At 42.8% G+C, this 22,936-nt stretch overlaps 1 protein-coding gene across 3 annotated transcripts in view; it reads left to right on the top strand.

The window, feature by feature from the left end:
* Window positions 1-22,936, top strand: part of SUMF1 (sulfatase modifying factor 1) — an 83,182-nt gene that overhangs the window by 11,410 nt on the left and 48,836 nt on the right. For all 3 annotated transcript variants that reach the window (XM_084635130.1, XM_084635128.1, XM_084635129.1), the window contains exons 2-3: window positions 6,560-6,733; window positions 9,398-9,472. In XM_084635130.1, the coding sequence (XP_084491256.1) occupies window positions 6,560-6,733; window positions 9,398-9,472 (249 nt within the window). The remainder of the gene's footprint in view (window positions 1-6,559; window positions 6,734-9,397; window positions 9,473-22,936) is intronic.

Genomic DNA, 22,936 nt, shown 5'->3' with positions numbered 1-22,936 from the left:
AAAGTCGGACTACAAATTTTTCTGTAGGTAAACCTTTTCTTAGATGTTCCTCGGAAGCATTGAGCTAAAAACTAAAGAGAAGAGTGTGGGGTTGGAAATAGGATGTTCTCTTGCACAGCATAAGAAACAATCTAGGAATACTTAAATACACAAAACAAAGTGGATTGTCACCACTTAAATAATTCACAGGATAGTTAAAGGATAAAGCACAAAGCCCTGTTATAAGGCTCATAAAAACTCAGTTAGGAGCTCTTATCAAAATGTAAGAAATTTAAAAGTGGGATCCCAAAGAGCAGGGGGAGGGATTATGACTCTTTGACGTTGGTATCTGAGGTGGGGCAGTTGGCAGCCCCAGCAGGCAGCTGCAGATGTTTCCAAAGATCAGATCTCTTATTCACAGACAAACTATGGTGCGCTTTGAAACTCAGTATTTTTCTGGAGGGGGACATTCTTGATGCCTGAGGAATAGTTGGCCTTCTCCATCTCTGTCAGCAGGTGGTACCTTCTAAGGGGGTTTGTCCCTCTGTTCCATTTTAGCCACATGTGTGATGGGAAGGGATCATCTCCATTGTAAGATTGGGGCAGCTAGTTTGGAGGTGGGCCTGGTGTCTGACAGATATTCTCGTATGTCCACCCTATAAATATAACTACAAAAAAGACATCACTTCAGCAGATTTGATCTCAAGATGCTCTGATTGGTTCTTGAGGACAAGCAGCTGTGTGCACCCTTTATGTGCATAGGTCACTTGGCCAGAAGACCAGTATTGGTACATGCTGTACTCAGTGCAGTCAACTAGACACTCCTCTCCCTGATTGATCTGCTGCTGGACTTCTGCCTCCGTAGTTAAACTTGGGCATTTCCTCACCTTGGTGAAACTAAGTTCAATCTTCATTTTTAAGTTAGAAGCTAAGATTTTCATTTGTTGTTGGATGAACAGTGTTCTTGAATCCATTAACTAATTTTAGGAACTTGTTTCCCTTCAGTGCTGAACACCTCCACACTCACTGTCAGTAAGTGCTTCTTGGTTCAAATGGGTGCAAAGAGGCCATTTGTCACTTTGACACTATCACCTGCAATCAAAAGATGATTGTATTCCAAAACAGCAGCTTGCTTGAGCCATAAAATGGGTGGTGGTGGTGTCGTAATTAGAATGTATACTCCAAGAGTCCTATGTTGGGCCCTGGACTTGGATGTCATGGTAGAAGCCTGTGGTGCATAGATGGGTGAGTGCCTGCATGATATGCGAATGTTGGGTTCAAAAGGAAGGTTTTTAAAGGCCACATTGATAACAGGGCATCTATCAGAATTCTTTAGATTGTGGGATGACGTGATCATTGAGCTGGAAAGTTTTTTTGTGTACTGATAACTGACTAGCAAGCTCAAAAATCTGTGACTCCCAAGCCTTCTCAGAGCACTTATTTTAGCTTCAGTGAGTCAGCAAGAGATTAGAAGGTAGGCAGTTATATAGCTCTGATCGTGTTCGTTGATGCATTCTTTAAAAGTCCCCAGGAAACTTAGGAGTAACTTCTTATCAGGAAACCCACTTGCAGTGAGACAAGCATAAAAACCCAGACTGCTGTTGAGCTGAAGATGATTCATAAGCATTTAGACTCCTTTCTGTAAGATCAACTTCAAATTTAGTCAATTTAAAAAATATAATAGCCGGCTGAAAAGTAATTTCAGGTGCTCTGTCGGCCTTGAGTTCCCTTGCCTATTGTGTGGTTTCACAACCACTTCTGGCTGTCTTGTAAAAGATGGTAAATGTTGCTGTGAAGGAACCCAAACAAAAGTGGAAATCTACTGTAGAGAAGGGAAACAGTGAAGCTGGTTGGACACAGTGCTGTTAAATGAACAAAGTAAACCTAAAATAAAAAATAAAAATCAAGAAATAAGAATTGGACAGGGAACATAAACTCCTCCATTGCCCACTTAATTTATCCAAATGGTTATACCTGGTAGCATCATTGTGAGATAACAGTACAAGACTAGAACTCTGCAGAAATGGAAGACTACCGATTCTCAACGTTCTCAGCTTCATGGTGCATCAACGTGGGAGTCCAGGTAAGCTTCTGTCTGAGAAGGGTATCCATGGACATTACAGGTGAAAGCCAACTTGATGGCTTCCTTTATGTGTTTGTTTTACAATAACAATTACCCTTGTAATGTAGGTCATACTGCAGGATGGATATCCTAACAAAGGCCACAGCTGCTGTTGGGTATTTATTCTGCAGTGAAGTGTCAGTGGAGCGAAGCGATAACTCACCGGTGCACAGCCTGCTGCTGGTCATCTTGGGAATTAGCTCTTTCCAGCCCAGAGCACCCTCTGCAGGCCGGTGTCTCACCTGCTGCTGGCCCCCGTGTCCCTTCTGGACCCCAGTTCCCCTTTACCTTGCGGTCCTGCCCCCTGACAGTGCCCCCACACTCTGGGTCTCCCCTCCCAAGGGAACCCCAAACCCTCTATCCCCACCTTGCCTCAGTGGCAACTGCCAGTTATCCTCTAGGCCCCACTCACTGGGGCAGACTGCAGTCTGTCATGGCCACTCATCATTGGTGAGGGGGGTTTGGACCTGCTGCCTTTGCCTAACCCCGGGCTGCCCCTTTGCAACCCCAGTACCTGTTTTGGCCTTTGACGAGGCCCGCAGCCTGGGGATTTGCCAGGTTGGAGCTCCCCAGCTTCTCCTCTCTTTCCCCAGCACTTCTCTGTCCCAAGTACCCTTCTCCCAGGCAGCCAGGTCCTTCTCTCTCAAGAGCTAGAGAGAGACTGCCTGAGCTCCTGGCTCACAACCCTTTTATAGGGCCATCTGTGGCCTGGTTGGGGCATGACCCAAGATGTGGCTGCTTCCGCAAATCAGCCTAGCCTTTTCTCTCAGCTCCAACCCTCTCCAAGGGCTGGCTTTTAACCACTTCTGAGCTGGAGTGGGGTAATGGCCTCACTACAGTCAGTCTATTCATTTTCGTAAATAATAAGAACAGTTTAAAATGTGAAACAGAAAGTTAAGTATTTTAAGTCCATATTGGGCCTAATTTATATTGATGGGTACTGTGGAAAAAGGTTCTTTGTATCTTAACTGTATAACTCCCCATATTTAAAATCCAATGGACTTTTCTCCATTTAATGTATAACTCCATTTACTGTAGTTCTAACTCAGCTACTCAAGAAGTGTGGCTTTTGTATACAGATCTCAGGAACTATCTCTGAGAAAGGGCATCTATATCCCTTGCCCTCCTAGACTTCAAAGAGTTATCAATCATGAGGGAATCAAAACTGCTGTCTGCTTGTTTCAAGAAGATACATCCCCTGCTAGATTCTGTTGTGTTGGCTCTGCTAGTTTATATTTTTTGGGTCCAGTTCTGCAGTTGCTTTTCCCATTGAACTCCTGTTAAGTCGAATGTGAGTTCCGCATGAGTGGTCACAGGATGGGGCCCATGTCTTTCTTGATCACTTTCAGATGTAATGAAAACAAGGCTTGTAGTTGGGACTGGGTGGGAGGGTGAGTATTGTGCAAGTCAGCCCTCAGCAAATCCACTCATCTACTTGTGTCATGGGAGTTAATTGTAGAGGGGAATGGTGCTTAGAAGCAGTGAGGGAGCAAAGGGAGCTTCTCTTGATGTGCTTAGGAACATCATTGGGGGAGGAAGGAGGCAATCTTCTTCCCCCAGACCCTGCATACAGGCTGACAAGTAAGGTAACTTATTTTGTTTAGTGACGTGTTATCAACAGCTGATGCCAACTGTCCTAGTTAGTTTTGCCATTGGGTTATAAATCTGAGCTGCAACTCCCTATTCCAGCCCAGATTTCTTACTGAGGCATCACCACCACTGTTGTGTATTGAAAAATATCCAGTGGCACCTTCAGATTTAAACCTGCCTCTCCAGATCTAACTGGCTACTGCTTGAATCCACTCCTTCTCCAACAGGGTGGATCAAAATTTAGTAAAAAAAACAAACAAACCAACCTTAAAGAGGACTTCTTAAATTTAAATTAAATACATTTTTCTTTTTAAAAATAAGCTGTTTAAAATGTGACATTATGATAAGATGTGTTACTGTAATCTATTAATCATTAAAATAAAGAAAGCTGCTAAAATGTTAATGAGTTAAAGGATGCTTTTTAATGTACACACAGGATTTTGGAAAAACATCTTTAACTCTTGAGGCAATTTAAGTTTTATAACTATGTCACAATTCCTGTACTGCATTGAGTATCTGCAATAAGAATCCCCATCACTGGAGATTTTAGGAACAGGTTGGACCAATATCTGTCAGGGATGGTCTAGGTTTTCTTGGTCCTGCCTCAGTGCAGGCGGCTGAATTTCACCTCGAGCCAGCCCTACGTTTCTATGATTATTTCCAGTGAATGCTGGTATTTACATTATTCCAAATATCAGTACTTTCAGTTTCTGTTATGCAGAAAACTTTTACTGTTTCAGTTTAACCTAGCAGGTGCAGAGAGAATATTTTCTTCATGTGGACTAGTTGACAGGCGAACCTTGAAAAAGCAGGAAAGCTTGTTTTCCTTGTCCAGTCTGTGAATATAAACCAAGGGGAGAAGATGGGATCTACCAATGCTAAAAACTTGAACATGGGGCCAGATTTTGAAAGGTGAATGGGAGTTGACATCAGTGGGAGTTAGGCACCTAACTGACCTACGCACTCTTGAAAATTCCACTGAGTACCTATCTGCATCTTTTAGGAGTCTAAATATCTTGGACAGTCTGGTCCATGGTGACCAGAAACAATCCATCAATACACTAACGACCATTAATACTGTCTTTGGTTATAATACATGAGTTTTAAATCAAAATATGTTTTGATAATTTCCCCCCCTCTATATCCAGCATATTTAAGTTTTTTTATTGAATTAATAAAAAAAACTAATTAAAAATGCTGGTTTTGTGCATTTGTAATATAATTTCAGTTTCTATCCAAATGCAGCTTGACACAAATCATGAGTAAAAATGGTCGCCTAGCAGACTAAATAAATGCATCATTCACCATTTTCTAATGCAATAAAGTAAAAAATTAAGAATCTGAATAAACGTATGTTGAGCTACATAACTGCATCTATAAATGTGTATAGATAAGTTTATTCTGCTGGTTAGCAAAAAGTACATTTAGTGTAAAGTTCATATTTAGTTATTACAGTCACTAAGAAAATCTTTCTTTAGGAAAATAACTTCAAAAGTACAAATACAAAATAAGATTAAAATCTGATTTTAAATCAAGGTTCCTTTGTGTTGATTGAAATCGTGATTACAGTCAGTGATTTAAATCAATTCACCGTGTTCTCCAGTCCCATCACTTAACAATGTCTTGGATGCAACTAGGGTTTGTATGATAAGGTGCATGGATCCCACACTAGAGCAAATCAGGGGGTTACCTCACTTCAGGGGGTCTTACCACCCTGGCAACCCATGTCGCTGGCCAGCTGAAGCAAAAGAGCCCCCGCCCAGAACTCAACAAGGCGCAGGTATTTAAACAGGAAAAGGAAGGGTTTGGTGGCTTTTAGAGTCCTTTTTTCTTCCCTCTTTCTTGTTTCATCCCCATGGGGAACGGAGCCAAGAGCCTGCCAGAGTCAGGTGGCGGGGTGCTGGTGGAAGAACTGTGGGAGCAGCCTGCTTTTCATTTGCTGAGGACTGCATGCTGCTTGAAGGGGTCTCTTGGGTGAGACTATCTGATCTCTTGTCAGTTTGTTGCTAGAGACTGACTGAAGCCTGCTGGGGGTTTAGCAGTGGACTCTTTGCAGTGATACACATCTGGGGGAAGTCTGGGTGTGTCTTCCCTAAAAGCAGGCTGAAGCCATAAAGAGACATTATAACTTGAGATAGAGTTGTGGCATTCCCTCATGGCATTGTGTCTTTTACTTCCTGAGCCTGATGCTACAGCTCCAGACCAGCCTTGCACAGTGTGGAATATTAATTCATTGTAAGTTTACCCTATACCTTTTGATGCAATTTTGAGATGCAGGTGCTGTCTCTACCTTAGTCAGTGATGGAATGCTGTACTTATCCGTTCATAAATAAAATCCCATAGACACTTAGTATGCGAACAGGTAGGCTGTGCTTTGTCCTCAAAAGAACACTTTGCAGCTTCATAATCTCCATAATGTCCATCTACATGTCAAGTTTTCTCTCTGCACCAGATTGGAAAATCAAGCTTCTTCCTTTTGCAGTGAGCAAGATGCAATTTTCACTGATTGCTTCTTAATACTTCACATGCAAAAAGGAGGCACAGTGACAGTGGCATCCTTCTCTCCCATCTGGAGATAGGTCTGGATCTAAGCAGTGGTCTGAAATCCCTGGGAGCTCCGTGGGAGTGGGGTAGATTGAGAACTGCGCTTTTCATCTTGGAGACCATCTCAATTTACTTTACTTTTAAACCTAGAACCTTCCAGATTTTATAATCGTTAATTACTGAACTATATTCTAGTCATGAAGAAATGTTGTTCAAGGCGGTGTTGACCCTCATTTCCCAGACTATGATGCAAAAACAATGGCAAACTCTGTTTAACTTAAAAATGACTGCAGTTATTTTCAGTCCTATCTGTTTCCATTGCAGATGGCCCTTATTCCAACAGGAATGTTCACAATGGGTACTGATGAACCTGAAATACAGCAAGATGGGGAATGGCCTGCTAGAAGAGTCCATGTTAGCCAGTTCTATATGGATCGGTATGAGGTCAGCAATGCAGAGTTTGAGAAATTTGTGAATGCTACTGACTATGTTACAGAGGTAAGAGGAAAGCTACTCTGGGATTAGCTGTCAGAGTACCCTTCTGGGAAATTCAGGCTCAACTCTTTTCCCAAAGGAGGCCACATTATACATTTTGCTTGTAAGGCCCTAGAAACAAACAGGCCCTAGAAACAAATATATTCTATCCAAATTGGTGGCAAGTTTAAACATTTTTTGCTTTTAACCTCTTCTAGATGGGAAGGGGTCCCACAAAAGGGGCTGTTGGCCCCCTGCAAATGCTTCTTACACAGTATTCAGTTGGTTTAATTGAGAAAATTATCTTAAACTGAATAGACCACAGACAGCACATGATGAAGACCTTGGCCCAGACTCGTGCCTGATGTGCTTTCAGTGGCATTAAACCAGTTATGAATATGGTGTGTTGTATTTCCAGCAGGGCTCTAGGTATTAGAATTCAGGCAGGCTTTCTTTAGGCAAAGCAGTGTAGACTGAGTGTGGGTGATAGACACCTGGTTATAATGATGTGTCTTGGTGTAGTTAGGCTGATGTAGTAAGGCAACCCCCCAGTGTATATGTCCTGTGCTGGTGTGGGTTACCCTAGCAAGGCATGCCACTACAAACCCTGCTTTTACTGGTGCTGCTCATCAGCACGGGTTAGGACCAGTGCAACTATGCCAGTAGGTATCCTTGGTATAGACAGGCCCTGATTGAGATTGCTAAATGCATGCTTTTAACAAACCACCTTAATGTGTCTAGGGAGGAGTTTGACACAGTACTCCAGACAGTGAGACAGCTGGAGAAACTGCAGGCTGGCCAAACAGGGCTGCTTTCTAGCAATCTGGGCAATACAAGGTATCCATTCCTCTTCTGAGAAACAGTAACCCACTCTGGAGGCCCAGATCTTTTCTGTTAGTTTAGAAGCTGTGATGACATGCCTGATGTGCTTTCTGTAATACGTGTAAGCCATCTAGCCAAAATCAAGTTATCAGTAACTATTCAGGCTTGAGAGGAGGCCCACTCTTGGAAGCAGAATCTTATTGATAAACTGGTTTGGATGATGAGAATCCTTCACCCTTCTTGCGTAAAGTTCAGGCAGAGGACTGTTCTTGTATCAGTGTAACCAATTTGTACTCACCAGCTGTTGGCTCAGTAATTGAGGTAAAGTCACTTAATCCATTTAAGTTTGAACACAGGCTCTTCATTGCAAACAGCTTCTGGAATGTGCCTTACACTCCAATGCCCATTGTATTATTATCTTGTGGGATGAAATCTATTTCTGGCTCTACTTGATGATTTCAAATGGAATGGTTAGATGTTCCACTCAACACCCTGGCACAAGGCCACTTTGTACATGGGATTTGGAAAAATATATTCAGAGCTAGAGTAAACAGCACTGAATCTACAAGCTCTTGAGAAGCAGCTGAGCTGTTGTCTATAAAAACATTTGTCTGCATAACTGATTTATCTCGGGTAAACATAATACTAGCTTAATGAGTTTATCTTCTTGAGCAAAAGGCTAACTTGGTCTCCAGTATAGCCAGTAGTGATTATTTTCTGTAGCTTTCTGTTTATGCACAGGTAGCCATCTTCAGATGCTCATAAATCCTGTTAAATCAAAACTAACTTTTTTTCAACAAGCTAAGGAATTAGTCCTCAGTGAAGACCTCTGTCAAGATCAAACTTCAGGCACTCTAGTTTGAGCCCTGTCCCTGGAAAAAGCAGCTGGAAATTCTTCAGATGCGAAAGGGATGGAGGAAAAGAGATTTTTTTTTTTCTTCCTTGTTGCTAAATCAAATGGCTGAAGGGATTTTGTCCAAACTCTGCACAATCTGGATTTTGAGTGGTGAACGTACAGGAATCTTCAGTCCCAAAATTGACTCTTTCAGAAAGTTATTAGAATGTGGAAACAAGGTTACAATGGTTTGCAACCTTGACTACAGTGGGCATAGCTGGGTGGCCTGTTTTGATAAACTCAAGCAATGAAGTAGAAAGACAGTTGTTGGCTACCAATAACCTGTTTTGGCTCTCCTCATAAACCAAACCAGGTATTAAAATACTTTTTGCTGTGCTGGTGGACCTCATGTATTGTGAGTTAGCGAAATGGCTAATCACTGTTGTTTTTCCTTCTGAAAATGAGATGGCTTTATAGAATGTTAAGATAAATGGGTTAAATTTAATAGTCTTCTATGGGTTTTGTGCCCACACCTAAGTATGTGGAGTCAGTGAGCATTGAAAAGGAGTAAACCATGCCACTTAATTATTTTCGTATGACTTCCAAAGGAAAGGAAGGTTAATGGAATAGATTCCTTACTATTAATATTATGTACATTCCAGTATTGCTTTTTAAAAGCAAATCAGGACAATTAAAAAGCTTTCCAATTAATAGATGTAGAAATGGTTGCAGGACTTCTTAGAGCTGTCATCTGTTCCACTAATTCAGTCAGTCTGCACTTTAGATCAGTGACTGTTAAAGAACAATTATATCCCTGGGTAATTTGGCCTTTCATCCACTGTTCTTCTGCTCAGTATATTGTTTGCTTTAAAGCAAACTCCAAATTCCTATTAGAAAGAATTAAATTAAGTCTATTATCTCCTTAATGGTCCCACTTGATGCTTTCTTATGCTGGCATTTTAGGGGTAAAACGCTTCCAGTGGACTCCTACGATCTGCTTGAATTCGGTATATATATTTTTTTCCTTTTAGGCGGAGAAATTTGGAGACTCCTTTGTATTTGAGGGTATGTTGAGCGAACAAGTGAAGACTGAAATCCAGCAAGCAGTGAGTAATGTGGTTTACAACTGGTAGAGAGCCTGACTAGTGACCACAAAGAAGGATGCTTTAAGACTTGAGGCAATAGTATTAATAATAGTATTGTGCTGTGTACCCTAATCCATTTACAAGAATATTGGGATCTGCTATGAGGATTTGGATTTAAGTAAGACAAAGAGGAGAATAATAGGCTTTGAGGGTTAGGTAGTACGGAGGGTAAGTAGTGTGCTACTCTGTCACCTCCAGTGACCTGAGCTTCAAATTGGGAATAAGTGATTCCTTAAAAATGCATGTGGCTTGGTCTCCAGTTCCAACTGCCCCCAGTGCTCTGATCAGTATCGGCATAAGAGTGGACTAAATGGTGACTTGACAAGATTATTAGTTGTATTGAGGCTGTGCCTAGGAGCCCAGTCGTGGAGTAGGACCCCATGTGCAAGACATTTTACAAAGAACAGAAAGGTGGTCCCTGCCTAAAGTGCTTGTAGTCTAATATATTACAGTACCTGCCCACGCTTTCCTGGCTCAAGCCCCATTTATCAGAAATAAAGTGGATTGGAGAGAAGCCTAAAGTTACTGATTGAAGGGAATGGTTAAAAATTAATCCACATACTTAAAATAGGCCTTCCTGTGACAAAGGGCCTTTCTCTAGATTTTAGGTCATAGAGGAATATGTGCTAGTCAGTGGGACAGACAATGGGAATTCTTATGTTTTGTTCCTAGATCTGCTGTGAATAAATCAGTTCACCTTTTTGGGCCTCAGTTTGCCCACCTGTAAAAAGGATAATACCTACCATAAGGTGTTGTAAGGGTTACCTCATGTCTAAAAAGTGTGCGGCAATCCTCTGGAGAAGATCAAGTGGTGGTCAGTGATTTTAAATAACTAGCACCTTTTAAAAAAATAAAATAAAATCAAGGACGCCCTAAAAATGAGCAATATAGAACTTAGCAAAGTGGACTTTCTCTGCAGAAACAAAACCCTTCTACAAGTGGCTTGCTACCCCTCCTCCCCCGCACCTCCAAAAGAGAGGCATATTACTGCAGTGTTCTGGTGCTGCATAGATGATTGCAACCTTTCCTCTCTGCTTAAGGTGGAGCAGTTTCCCCCTTTAGCAGCATAGCACTAAGAGGAGCAGCAGAGTATTAAATTTCCCTTAAACATCTGCATAGGGTACCACGTGAGCGGGTTTTAGATCTTTATTTTGGCAGACTGTTGAAGACACATGATTTGGTATTTTAACACTTAACCTTCACAAAAGTGATTCATCTTACAAAGTGCATAGTGTGCTTTTAGGGGAAAATGCTATGCCCAGGAGCAAGGACCTTGTACAGAGCACTACAGAAATGCTAACACTAGGTAAAATTAAACACTGCACGCTTTTACTTGCCATATGAAGAACCAAAACCTATAAATGAAAAGGAGAGCTTATGAGGCTTTTCAGCTACAGTTTGAAAACTCCATCTCATAGCAGATGTGAATCTGATGGGTTGCAAATGGCATAATAGCAGTTTGTTCCATCATTCTTGAAACTGAAGGATATCCTATGCTTTTTGTTGTTAACTAAAACAAGGAAAGAAATATGATCGGAGTAGGGCTGTTAGGTGTCTTGTAATGCAGTGCCAGAGCTTGGGAATTGTGGGGTATTAGACCATATTGAATTTTAATAAAGTTTAAAAAAACCCAAAACACCTAAAGCTTCCAGTACTGATGTGTGCAAATGCTGAAGGTGGAAGAAATACAGTCACTGGATCCCATTTAGGATCGCTTGTATGCCTGGGAATGTAAAATCTGGCAGGGAATGTTCCAGAGTTGTGTGCAATCCACACTGGCCTTCTGGTGCTGTGCTGCAGAAATCTACAAAGCAGGTTGTGGTTAAGCAAACCAACCTCATTCTATAGTATTTTAAAGTGAGTGCTTTTGTAGCCTAGCCTTAGTCTTTCGTATAAACAAATACTGTGTATCTGGGAGCTGCTTGCCTTGATGTTGTATCCAAACTGTCGAGTATTGGCCACAATGCTAATAGAAGCAGAGTTGTGCTGAAGAACTGGAATGGAGCCCAAACTGGTCCTCTCTGCTGCTTCCCCACATGGATTTTCCGTATTTGGTTAGAGTAACTTTTAGAGGACTGTCCTTTTGTTTTTCAGTATTTATTATTAGGATGTCTTCTAAGTCACTGGCATGCAGAACATCCTCGGGTTAGGCATGGAAAAAGATATTGTGCTGATTACACTGGCAGGCTGCCCAGGGGAGCAGTGACTGGCCTTCCTTGTGGTTTGGCATTTTTTAAGCCGCTGTTAATAGTTTAGACAAAAGTATACCCTAAAATGTGTGGGGTCTAGAAAATAAAAAGTGGAAAAGCAACTTTTGATCTTCTCTTCCCCCACAACCTTCAAATCAGCTGCATAGTAGGGAATCCAGCTTTAAACAGGTGATTTTCATTTGTGTGATCAGGATTTATCGATTTCCATACAGGAGACTATAGTAGCAGTGATAGCGACTTATTATTAGTATGACAGTGACACCCTTCCAAGATCAAGGCCCCATTGTGCTAGATTCTGCTCCAATACAGGTGAGAGACTGTCCCTGCTCCAGGAGCAAAAGTGAGAGAGGGAACAGTCACAGACAGATGACTTGTGGGTTATACAGTGGGTCAGTGGCAGAGTCGGGAATAGAACCCAGGTCTCAAGTTCCAGTCCAACTCTCTATCCATTGGACCATGCTTGAAATTGTGGACTTTTGGTTTAGAGTAGGATATTTCCTGTGACGCCTTGGTTGTGTTGCTGCAAGAAAGTAAAGAAAATGTCTGTAGTTTTGAACAAGCACTGTATGTGGGTTGGGAGGAGGAGGAGCATCTTCTTACATTTGCCTAAACAAAGACTTGCAACAGGAGTGCTGGAATGATTTGTATAGTGGGGGTGCAACAGTCATTGAACCAAACTGTAAACCCTGTATATAATGGAAACCACTTCAAGCTGGGGGGGCAGCAGCACTCCCATCACACCTAGTTCCAGCACCTATGACTTGCATGTATGCAGCTAGAAAAGAGTTACATTGGTGTAGACAGAGAATTAGCCTGCCTGGAGAATATCCTAAATGGGTGATTCACTCAGAAGGGATGGGCATGTCTTTTAGTACTTCATTGGCATTGAGCCTATAGAAGTAGCTTATAAGAAAATTGTTTTACTGTATCACTAGGTCTGTAGTGTTCAGTTTGGAGTGGTTTTGTTTTGTTCGATATCCAAGTGAGACAGAGATTGACAGTGAATAATTCAGAGGTTCCCAGTCACCCCCAATAAGCTTTGAGTCTGGTTTAAGTCACTGAGGAGTGGGGAAGCTAATAGAGGTGGCAAGGAAATGTGTACTGTGGTCTTGTTGTGGTGAAGTAGCTCTATTTCTTGCAGCAGAAGTGACTGATTTGATTGTGCTGGAGTTGCTGGCCCTCTATTCAAATTGGATATCGACCCCTTGGTGGTCTTGCTGGTTACCTTAGATGCTGGATTTCCATGTAGTGTAGATTTTTCTGAAATCAGTACTGGTCCCTCCAAAGGACCCATCAGTTGGCAGAGCACGATAGGCGTTGGATCCTTCCCTGCAGAGAATGGAGGGAATTATCATGGGCTGCCCATGCAATTGGCATCCACGCAGTGTGCTGGGCTAGAAAATGTCTGCACCTACAGGTGCACTGTCCTTACCAAATGTAATCCCATTGCTTGCACACCATAGTGAAATGAGTTTGTGTCTAGAGTCCATCATGTCTTCACAATTGATGTAGTTGTGACAGCACCTGAGTAAAAATAACAGCACCTGAAAGCCCAGGTTTCTGAGTGTGGCTGGAAAGAACTGCAGGGTTCTTGGGGCTGGAGGGGCGTAAAATAAAAGATGCAGTTAAGGGGTGTGATCTTATAATTTCACTCGAATAAAACTTAAACATACATAAAAACAAGCAGCTAAACAGCAATCTATTCAGAAATAAGGTAAGCTTCTAAATAAAGCACAGAAAGGACTTCTAAGTGGCATGAGTTCATGGGTCACCACAATCAATAATCAGGAAGATGACAGAGTTAAAAAGGCTTGTTTCATGTCTTTGCAGAAGTGGGTCAGCTGATGTGTTCAGCATGTGTAGTACAGCACATGAGCTTTGGAGCCACAAGTATCTCCTGTGGATGCTGCTAACATCCCTGTAAATCACACAGCGTATAATGCATCCTGAAGGCGGATATGCTAGAGGGAACCCCTTGCCACCAAACTGAAGGGGAAGCTGGAGTGAACATAGAGCACAATACCAGACCTAAGGGACCCTGGCCTGATCCACTAGAGAAAAGTGTCAGTTTTTTGTTTCTGAGAGTTTGGCTTTTTTTGGTGTGGCAAGTCCTTAGGCAATAAAAGTGAGGTGTGAATGTAGTGAGAAAATTCTTCAGGGAGTTATGTTCTTGTGGCAGCATTGATATGGCATAAAACACCTAAATGAGACCAAAGATAGATGTCAAACCCAATGGTGTTTGACTGTCTGACAAGGAGAGGTTATTTGCCTAGCTCAGTGATCAGAGAATCCAAAAGAAAAGGACTCTGGAAGCAGGGAGGCAATCCTCATAATATGGAGCAGGTGGCCATGTGCTAAAGGATAGCTCATATTTTAAAAAGGCAGCTCTGGAAAAGTGCATGTAGATCAGATATGGCTAAGATGACTTGGCACAAGCTAGCGAACCAGCTCAGAAGATGGGATAACTTAGCAGTCAAAACATTGGGTTTGGATTTCCTGGAGATCAAGGGTCAAACCCTGACTTGAGTCCTCTAAGTGGTTTTCGCATAACTCCTTTACATAATAAAGGAGCAGATCCAAAATAGAAGTGTTGTAGGTCATAATTTAGGTGGTTTGTTATGGTTAATTGGGGTCTTGAATGATGGGAGGTGTTGTAACTCATAACTGAGATACAGTGGCGGAGTATGAGAGCTTAGTACTACAGTAGTTGGGGTGGTTGTTCGGGATAGAGGTCTCTTGGCAGAGCAGCATGGGGGGATGTTTGCATGGTGCTATTACTCCACTCCTGGATCGTTTTTAACAAATGTACATTAGAACAAGTAAGCTCAAGGATTGTCTCTGCTCAGTGGAAAGATACTAAGGTATACTTGACAGTAAAGAGCTTGGCAAGCTGTTAAGAGAAAAATGCACAAGCTTTCAGCTCTTTGTGCAGCTGCCGTGAAGAAAGTAACAAGGATGACACCTTGTATTCCCCTCTCAATACAATGTAAATCAAAGGGTTCCTAAATGTATTCACTGGAAAGAAGTGGGAGCTTGTCATTCCAGGTCTGGGGAAGATAAACTCTGACATCTTGATTTTTTTTTTTTATTATTTATTTTTTTGCTTTTGGGTCAGAAGAAAACTTGTGACTCAGTTTCAGAACAAGGGAGCTATACAATGTTAAATGTATGGATTTATATGCTTTCCATTTCTTCTAGGAGGCATTTAATGTTTGGTCTGGAAATGTCCGTGGACTGATAACTGCAAACTGGGATTATCTTGTCACTAGGAGTAAAAAATAATATCCAGGTGGATTTTTATTGTGAATGTTGCCCTCTGTGAATCAGGTTTTAGACCATCAAACTCTATTTCCCCCCCCCTCCACCTCCCCTTGGTATACAAACCTGTTCAATATTATTATAAGTTAAGATAGTTCTAATCTTAGAAGTGCCTCTTGTGGATCAAGGCCCTATTGTGCTAGACACTGTGTGAACATAACAAAAATCCGTATTCTCTTCCCTGAAGAATTAGAATCTAAATTTAGGATGAGACTAATGGGGAGGACAAGGTAATAATTGAACAATTGTTTGTATAATAAGCAGCAGTCCTTACATTGAAGCATTCTTGGGTGTTGCGATCGGGCTCATTGTGGAAGCTGCCTGTATTTTATTATTATTTATATGTTTGTTTGTGTTTGCTATATGGTTACAAGGGATGCTTTAAAGATAATGCGGGTGTCAATCTCTTTGAAGTTTTAGCTCCACCATGCTGAATCCCTACTCATAACCTCAGGATATGGAAAAAAAGAGGCTGGAAACTGTGAACAAAGAAGTTTGTTTGGGTGTGATAAATTGAGGGTCTGTGATGTGCAGGGGGAGAGATGGGGTCTGTGGAGAATCAGACTGAATTCCAGACCCAGAAGCGGGGTGGAGGGGGAAGGCAGCTGAGCAGGCCTGCCTGAGTTTTAGGTATATACAGACTGTTGATTGTGTTAAACCCTTTTCTCTTGGTAGGCTGTGTTCCTACTGTCGAGATTAAACAATACTTTGCTTTGAAAAGATGGTTCTGGGATAAGGGGAGTCTTGCAGGGGAGCTGAATCTAGTCAGGCCTGCTGAGCAGTCACAGTTGGTTTCAGGAGGCTGTAGCCTAAGAGGGGAAATTGCTGGATTCTGTCCCAGAGGGAGGCAAGAGGCCTGTCACCTAAGGTGACGTGCTCGGAGGTACCAGAGAGAGGAGGGTCAAAGATGAGTTTTAAGGAGGACAGTTTAGTGCCTTTGCAGGGTTGGGGATTTTTTTGTTTTTGTTTTGTTGTTTTTTCTGTGTTTGGCAGATATCATACTTTCTAGATGAGATCACTAAACCATGGGTTACTTAAATGTTGTGTCCTATAGGACATTCTCTGTTGCATTTACGCTTCTGGGATACTTTTGGAATTAGTAGTCTACTAGTTGCAGAATATTGAAACATTTAGAGCTGTCTACTGATACAAGATGACAATACCACTGATTCTTTTTTCTATAGAAATGGTAGGATTATGATGTTAATCGGTTGCAGGATGACTCTGACTACTTCAGTCACAGTCAGCAGCACACAGTGTACATCTGTACTGCATGGGATTGTGGATGACCAGGGATTGCTGAACCACTGGAAAAATAGAAACCCATAGGTCTTTCTGGAGTTCCGTATATGTTGCCAAAGAGCAAGCAAAGAGCAGCACGCTTCAAATGCATCCAGCAAGCTCAGGGGCAAATTGCAGAGCAAAAATGTAGTAGTCTTGCCAGTGCTCCTGCTGCTGTTGCTGAAAGAGAAGCCTTTTGTTGGTTGCAAAGTTAACCCAAAAAACTTCCTGACCACCAGAACTTGATTGGTTCATTGCAGTGTGAACTTTGTCTGCTTTTCTCGGAGCTGCACACCTGCTCTGTATATGAATAATACAGCACAGTTTATGCTTCTGTGAAGGAAAAGGTCCCTACGTCAAAGTAAAATTTTGGTTTTACTTCAAGAGATTTTTCTTAAATTCTATTAGTTTTGAAGTCTCATGATTTTCATTTGCAGTCTGTTTTGGGGCCTGTAAAAGGGCCCTTTTCTAAGCTTTACTCCAGTGTTAAAGGCTGGAAACTTACTTATTTACTTGTAAGTGAAAGCTGAGCTTCTCATGCAGTCAGAGGACTTCAGGTGCTGGGGCTTTGAGAAAAACAATCAATATTGTGAGTTATGATAGAATTGCAAGAGCCAGCAACGCCGTAAGAGAGCGATCCGGTGGAAGAAAAAAGTTAGTGACTTTACCTTTCTAATTCACTAATATGAATGTATTTAATTTCAGATTTGGTGGAGTTAGTTTTAAGAATGAGAATGAAATATAATTTATTTGTGTAATTATAGAGTGTTTGTTTCCAGCTCTTTGTGTTTGCAAAATATTCCGCAACAACGCAAGAATAACAATCACATCCGTAGATTGACTCTTTCAGGCCGCTACTATGACAACCTTGGTATCTGTCAGAAGGGTGACTAGAAAAGGTCTCTTCTTTGTCTTGAGCCTTGATGCAATATTTAGTTTCACACTATTTACATTGTAATGTGTCTCTCTGCAGTCAGTTACATCTGTTTCAATTTAACATATGATTGTTGCTATGGAGATGGTGTGTTGAATAGAAATAGGTCATATCGGTGCCATTTTCAGTGTATTTATAGAAAAGAAAGGGCTAGCTGGGGAGAGGTCTGGCTCAAGTGAAGGGAGAAGGTGCATTTATCTGAAGACCTTTGTTTGATTTGGGTGGGGGCTTGTTTTAAATATAGGGACCACATGTACAACTGTAGCCTGTTAAAAATTCCCCAAGTCCTACAGGAAAGGAGGGGTGCATATGTATGTGTCAGAGAGACAGGACAGGATCTTTATGCTCAATGGAATACACCCTTTAGGTAAGGAAATCTCTTGCAGAACAGGTGAAATAATAATATTCCAGGGCTGTGTATCCTTAATCTCTCCATCTGAAAAGACGACTCAAGTCGGAGACAGCAAGCCTTGTCACTGCACTACATTAATCTATTTGAGACTCTGACCTGGGGCAGGACCTTGATGGGAGCTAATAGTAACCATTCAAATTGACCTACATATGGTAGCCACAGTGCAGTCTTAATAAACATTGATTCTAGCAGCCTGGACTGTGCGAGTGAAATTGAGCGCACAGTGGCTGCTACAATTACTGATGCCTATGAGAGATGAACCTTCCACGTTGGTGCAGAATGGCCTGAATATCTCATAGCCCAGTGGTTAGGCATGTATCTGTGAGGTGGCAGATCCCTGTTCAAATTCCTTCTACCCCTCAGGTGGAGGAGGGACTTGAACTAGGGCTGCCCCACATCTCAGGTGAGTACCCTAACCACTGGGGCAAAGAGAGATTCTGCCCGTCTCCTCTTCCCCCTATGCTTATGTATAGGGGCCTGATCTGGTAGGCAAGCTCTGAACATGCTTGCTGGGTCAGCAGGTGACTTAAAGAAGCACCTATCTTTCCTGCAGTTGATGCATAGCTCTGGGGCTGAGGGAGCCAGATGCCTGGCATGGGACTGCATTTTTTCCAAGGCCACCTCTTGTGCTGCCCCCCATGCAAAAACAGTGCAGGAGCCTAATGGCAAGAGAGGTTTGCAGCTGAGAATCCCAAGCAGAGAATCCCAACTCTGAGTGGGGTGGAGATGGAGCTTGGGACACATCTGTCTCCTATTGTTTAGCTTAGGGATTGGCAACCTTTGGCCTGGGACCCGCCAGGGTAAGCTCCCTGGCAGGCAAGTGTGGTTTGTTTACCTGCCACGTCCGCAGGTTCGGCTGATCGTGGCTCCCACTGGTCAATGGGGGCTGTGGGAAGTGGCGGCCAGCACATTCCTTGGCCCACACCACTTCCTGCAGCCCCCGTTAGCCTGGAGCAATGAACCGCAGCCAGTGGGAGCTGCAATCGGCTGAACCTGCGGACGCGGCAGGTAAACAAACTGGCTTGGCCTGCCAGGGGGCTGACCCTGCTGGGCCGTGTGCCGAGAGTTGCCGATCCCTGGTCTAACTTAGGTGGGCCATTTCCTAGCATGTTGACTTTTGTGAATTCTATTCTGAGGTGCTTCTCTCTCCCCATTCGTTGTATAGGGAGCCAAGGCACCTCAGTCAGGCTTCAGGAATCCCAGTGATTTTCTAGGTGCCTAATAGTTAAGCATGGCAATGCTCAGCATCACCACAGCTAAGCTGCTTTGTGAATCCAACCCAAAGTGTGTCTCTCAGGTTTTAGCACAATGATTTAAATACTTTCCAATTCAAAAAAAGGAGCTTAGACGCTGGCATCCAAATGAGATTGAACCATGAACTCCATGTAGCCTCATGGGATGGTTTGTGGAAGATGAATTCAGCTAGAGCAGGGATGGCTGAGCTGCATGTGGCTCTTCACAGTAAAACTGCGGCTCGCGGAGTGGCCCCTTCCCCGCTCCCCCATTCTCCACCTAGCAGACTGGCGTGAGCCGGGGAAGGGAGACTTGGCCTCGCACCCTGTGGCAGGGTTAGAGGTTTCTGCTGGAGACTGGTGCCTGCTGGGGTGGGGGGGGCACAATTTTAAAGATTCAGCCCCCCCTCCACTGCCCCTCAGCAGCTTGAGTCATGTCCCCCCAGGTATGTCCAGCCTCTAACCCAGAGGTCCATCCCTGCAGCTCCCAGGCTTTTTCACTGCCTCTCCTCACAGCCGCAGCTCCCAGCTTGCAGGCTCCAGCAGCTGCTGTGCAGGGAGGGGGCCCAGCAGTACCAGGCGACTGAGCAGGGCCTGCAAATCTTGGCAAAAATCCCACACGTCGCCTTTGGCTACTGCCCAGCGGGGAGGGAGGTCTTTGGGCTTCAGCAGGAGCAGGGCTGAAGCTGCAAGTCCTGGCAGGCCTGCTCTAGGTCTTGAACTTCTGAAGATTGTTATATGCGACTTGGAGGGTCAGTAAGTTTAACCATCCCTGAACTAGAATTTGGGGTGAAATGAAAAATTCAGCCTCACTTGCAAACTGATCTACAGAACACATTCAAGAACCAAGTCCTGAGAAATGAGATTTCAGAAGCCAAACCTCGGTTACTCAGTTACGTGTTACTATCCATAAAGCAATTTGCCAGATTTTATTTGAAGGGATGCTATCAGCCAAAATTTGGGGCAAATGAGTTTTCTAAAACTGTTACAAACCCAAGACAAATAAAAATGTTTTCATGATCATTTAAAGAAACCCAAGGGAAATGTTTGTTTTTCAAACAGACCTTTCCCCTGCAATGTTTCCAGCCCTGGCAGTACAGCACTTCTTCTAATCCCTAACCTGTCTAAGCAGAATGGATCACTAGACAATATTTTCGGCAAAGGCCAGAATAATCTGCTGGCTTTTGCTGACTTGTCCCACGGAAGTCAGTGAGGCTATTGGTGGAATAAGGGACTCACAGACTGTTCTGGAAAAGTAAGTAGGACTCTGAGAAATTTCATTTTTAATTGAAGGTGGCAGTAGCTGACTACGCCTCAGTTCCGCAAATTGCTTCATGGATGTGGGAGAACTTGTAGGAGTGAGTTTGTTTTTAATGATTCTCCTTGCAGTATGATTAAATTGTGTCCTCCTGTCTGCACAATTTCATGAGAGGAGTGTACTGTAGCCCTCACTGTGGTTTCTTAGAGATTTTAGTTCTACAGCAGAGACTATGGGGAATGTAAATATTCAGGTGATTGAACTAACCATATAAAGTATTCTACTGTTGAGCCTTTCTAAAACAACATCCTTATAGTTATAAAAATAGTTGTCCTGTTTTCAGAGCTGTTATCCACTTAAACTGCTTGAACAAACATTTCAATAAAAGTGACTTTTCTTAGACTTTATTTTATTTTTTGAAGAAAGAATAATTTTGCTAATAGAGAACCTGTGGTCTATATTGCAGATTAAAGAGTGTATCAAAGTGAAATGGTTGATATCTTATTTCATTATCCCTTCTGGACCTACTGTTCAGAAGCATATGTTCTGTTTTTGCAGACTGAATCTGTCACCCAGTCTATGGAACATGTCTAGATCTGAAGCATGAGAATGTCAGGCATTATGAAAGCAATTAAGCTCCTTAGTGGTATGAGAAGGTTTGCAGTATTAAATGATGGGGATTGTAGATCCTCATGGTGGACATCATGGTGTCATTTGAAAACAGGTCCCCGGTGTTCCACAAGGCCCAAGCTCGTAAGGTGTTGAAATACACCCTGCTGGCTCACATGCTAAGAGCCCAGGGCTATGAGGTCCAGATCCGCACCCTACTCGTGGGAGCCTTGGGCGTATGGGACCCCCACAATGAGCCGGTGCCGAGAGCATGTGGAGTCGGTCGGCACTACGACCGGCTCATGAGATGGCTCATGGTGTCCGACATCATCAGGTGGTTCAGAGACATTTGCATGGAGCACATCATGGGAGACCATCAATACTAGGACAAGTAAACAAAACCGCTGGTCAGGGAAATAACCCACTTCCTCTCTTCCCTGACGAACCAAGGGACACACCCCACCCATGTACCTATTCGCTACACCAACACTGGCTTGGGCTCTAAATACATTATATGGGTGGCATATCCGAGATCACTTATTCACTGACTCTTTAAAAAGCTCCCACACCCCAATCTTGGTCTATGCTGGTTATGTACTATGTATGCATCTTGTGAACCTTATAACCGAAACTTGTAATCTCTCGTAACTCAAGCCTGACCCCAGATGTACAATACCTTCCTCCTTAACTTGTGTACATTTGATTTTAAACATTAGCTTTAACACAATTTTTGTCTGTTCTCTTATCAAATTAGCCTTTGTGCTGATTAGAGTTAGAGCAGTTTAAAGCATTCTGAGAAGTTTGAAATGCATGTAACTTTTTTCTTTTTGGAAAGAGAAGTGCAATGCATATTAGTTGAGAATGTCAATAAATGATTGACTTAATTGTCATTTGGAAACTAATCTGGAGGTTGTGGTATACCTAGTCTATAACTGTTACCCTGTTTGAATACTTCATCTGTGTATCTTCTGAAAATCTGATTGTTTGTAAAAACTGGCTGACCTTTGGTGTTCAGTTCAGCACAACCAGAAACAGAAGAGAGACGTGCAGTGCTTTCGTGTGGAGAGACTTTTTCTTCTTTCTCTGTTGCCATACACCATTCAGATTGAAAGCATGTGTTCGCTATTTGTGCACAAAGAAATGCTTCTTAGTCACTTGCAAGTTTTCCTTTTGGATAAGGATACAACAGTCCACTACAGACTTCATCTTTTTAAATCTAGCAGTTTCTTAAAAAAAAAGTCACAGTATGCGCTTTTCAGTTCCTGTGAAACTACGGAAGAGATCTAAGTAAGGTTCTGTCAAGTTCTCTTGGCACGTGAATGTCCCTTTAACTTTCAGTAACCACCAGCTCTCAAATGGAGATAGTTGGGCTTCAATCTTCTATACTATGCGTCAAAGATCCCAAATTTAGGAGACAAGGAGAAAATGCAAGAAAGTTGCATACAATCAGTCTTTTAGCTTAAATGTAGTCTGTAGCATGGGTTCTCAGACTCTGGTACTGGTGACCCCTTTCACACAGCAAGCCTCTGAGTGTGACCCTCCCCCCCTTATAAATTAAAAACACTTTTTAAAATGTATTTAACACCCTATAAATGCTGGAGGCAAAGCGGGGTTTGGGGTGGAGGATGACATCTCGTGATGCCCCCCCCCCATGTAATAACCTCATGACCCCCTGAGGGGTCCCAACCCCCAGTTTGAGAACCCCTGGTCTATAGTGTCAGTTTTGGAATTCACTCATCTGATACTAGTAAATGAAACTACAGCCAGTCTGTGCTGGGGAAAGTGAGCTGGCGGTCTAAAGTGGAGGGTTTTCCTCCAATTGGGATCATTGGAATCCTCCATAAGGGAGTCACGAAGTTTAGTGAGAGGCTGAGTGTGCTATTACACTTCTCAGAAAGGGCAGGCCTCTGACTGAGAACAGCACTAGCATGCCTGAGCTGCACTAGCGTGTCTGCTTCCTTTTTGTAGTTGTCAGACTGGGAGACGAGCACAAGCTCTTTGAGAGTTGTGATTGCCTTCTGGGGTATGCATAACAGGCCAAATTTAAATGGAACCCCACTCTGTGAGATAGAAAGCTTTGGTCTCCAGGCTGCTGAGAACCATCCTGGTCTCCTGCACTTAATGCAGACATCTTCTATTCCAGCATTTTGAAGGAAAGTGTTTCAGGCACC

The sequence above is a fragment of the Lepidochelys olivacea genome (genome assembly GCF_965140295.1).
Source record: "Lepidochelys olivacea isolate rLepOli2 genome assembly, chromosome: 7".
NCBI lineage: Eukaryota > Metazoa > Chordata > Testudines > Cheloniidae > Lepidochelys > Lepidochelys olivacea.
The sequence above is the reverse complement of the archived record's forward strand: the minus strand, read 5'-3'. Positions and strand labels throughout refer to the sequence as shown.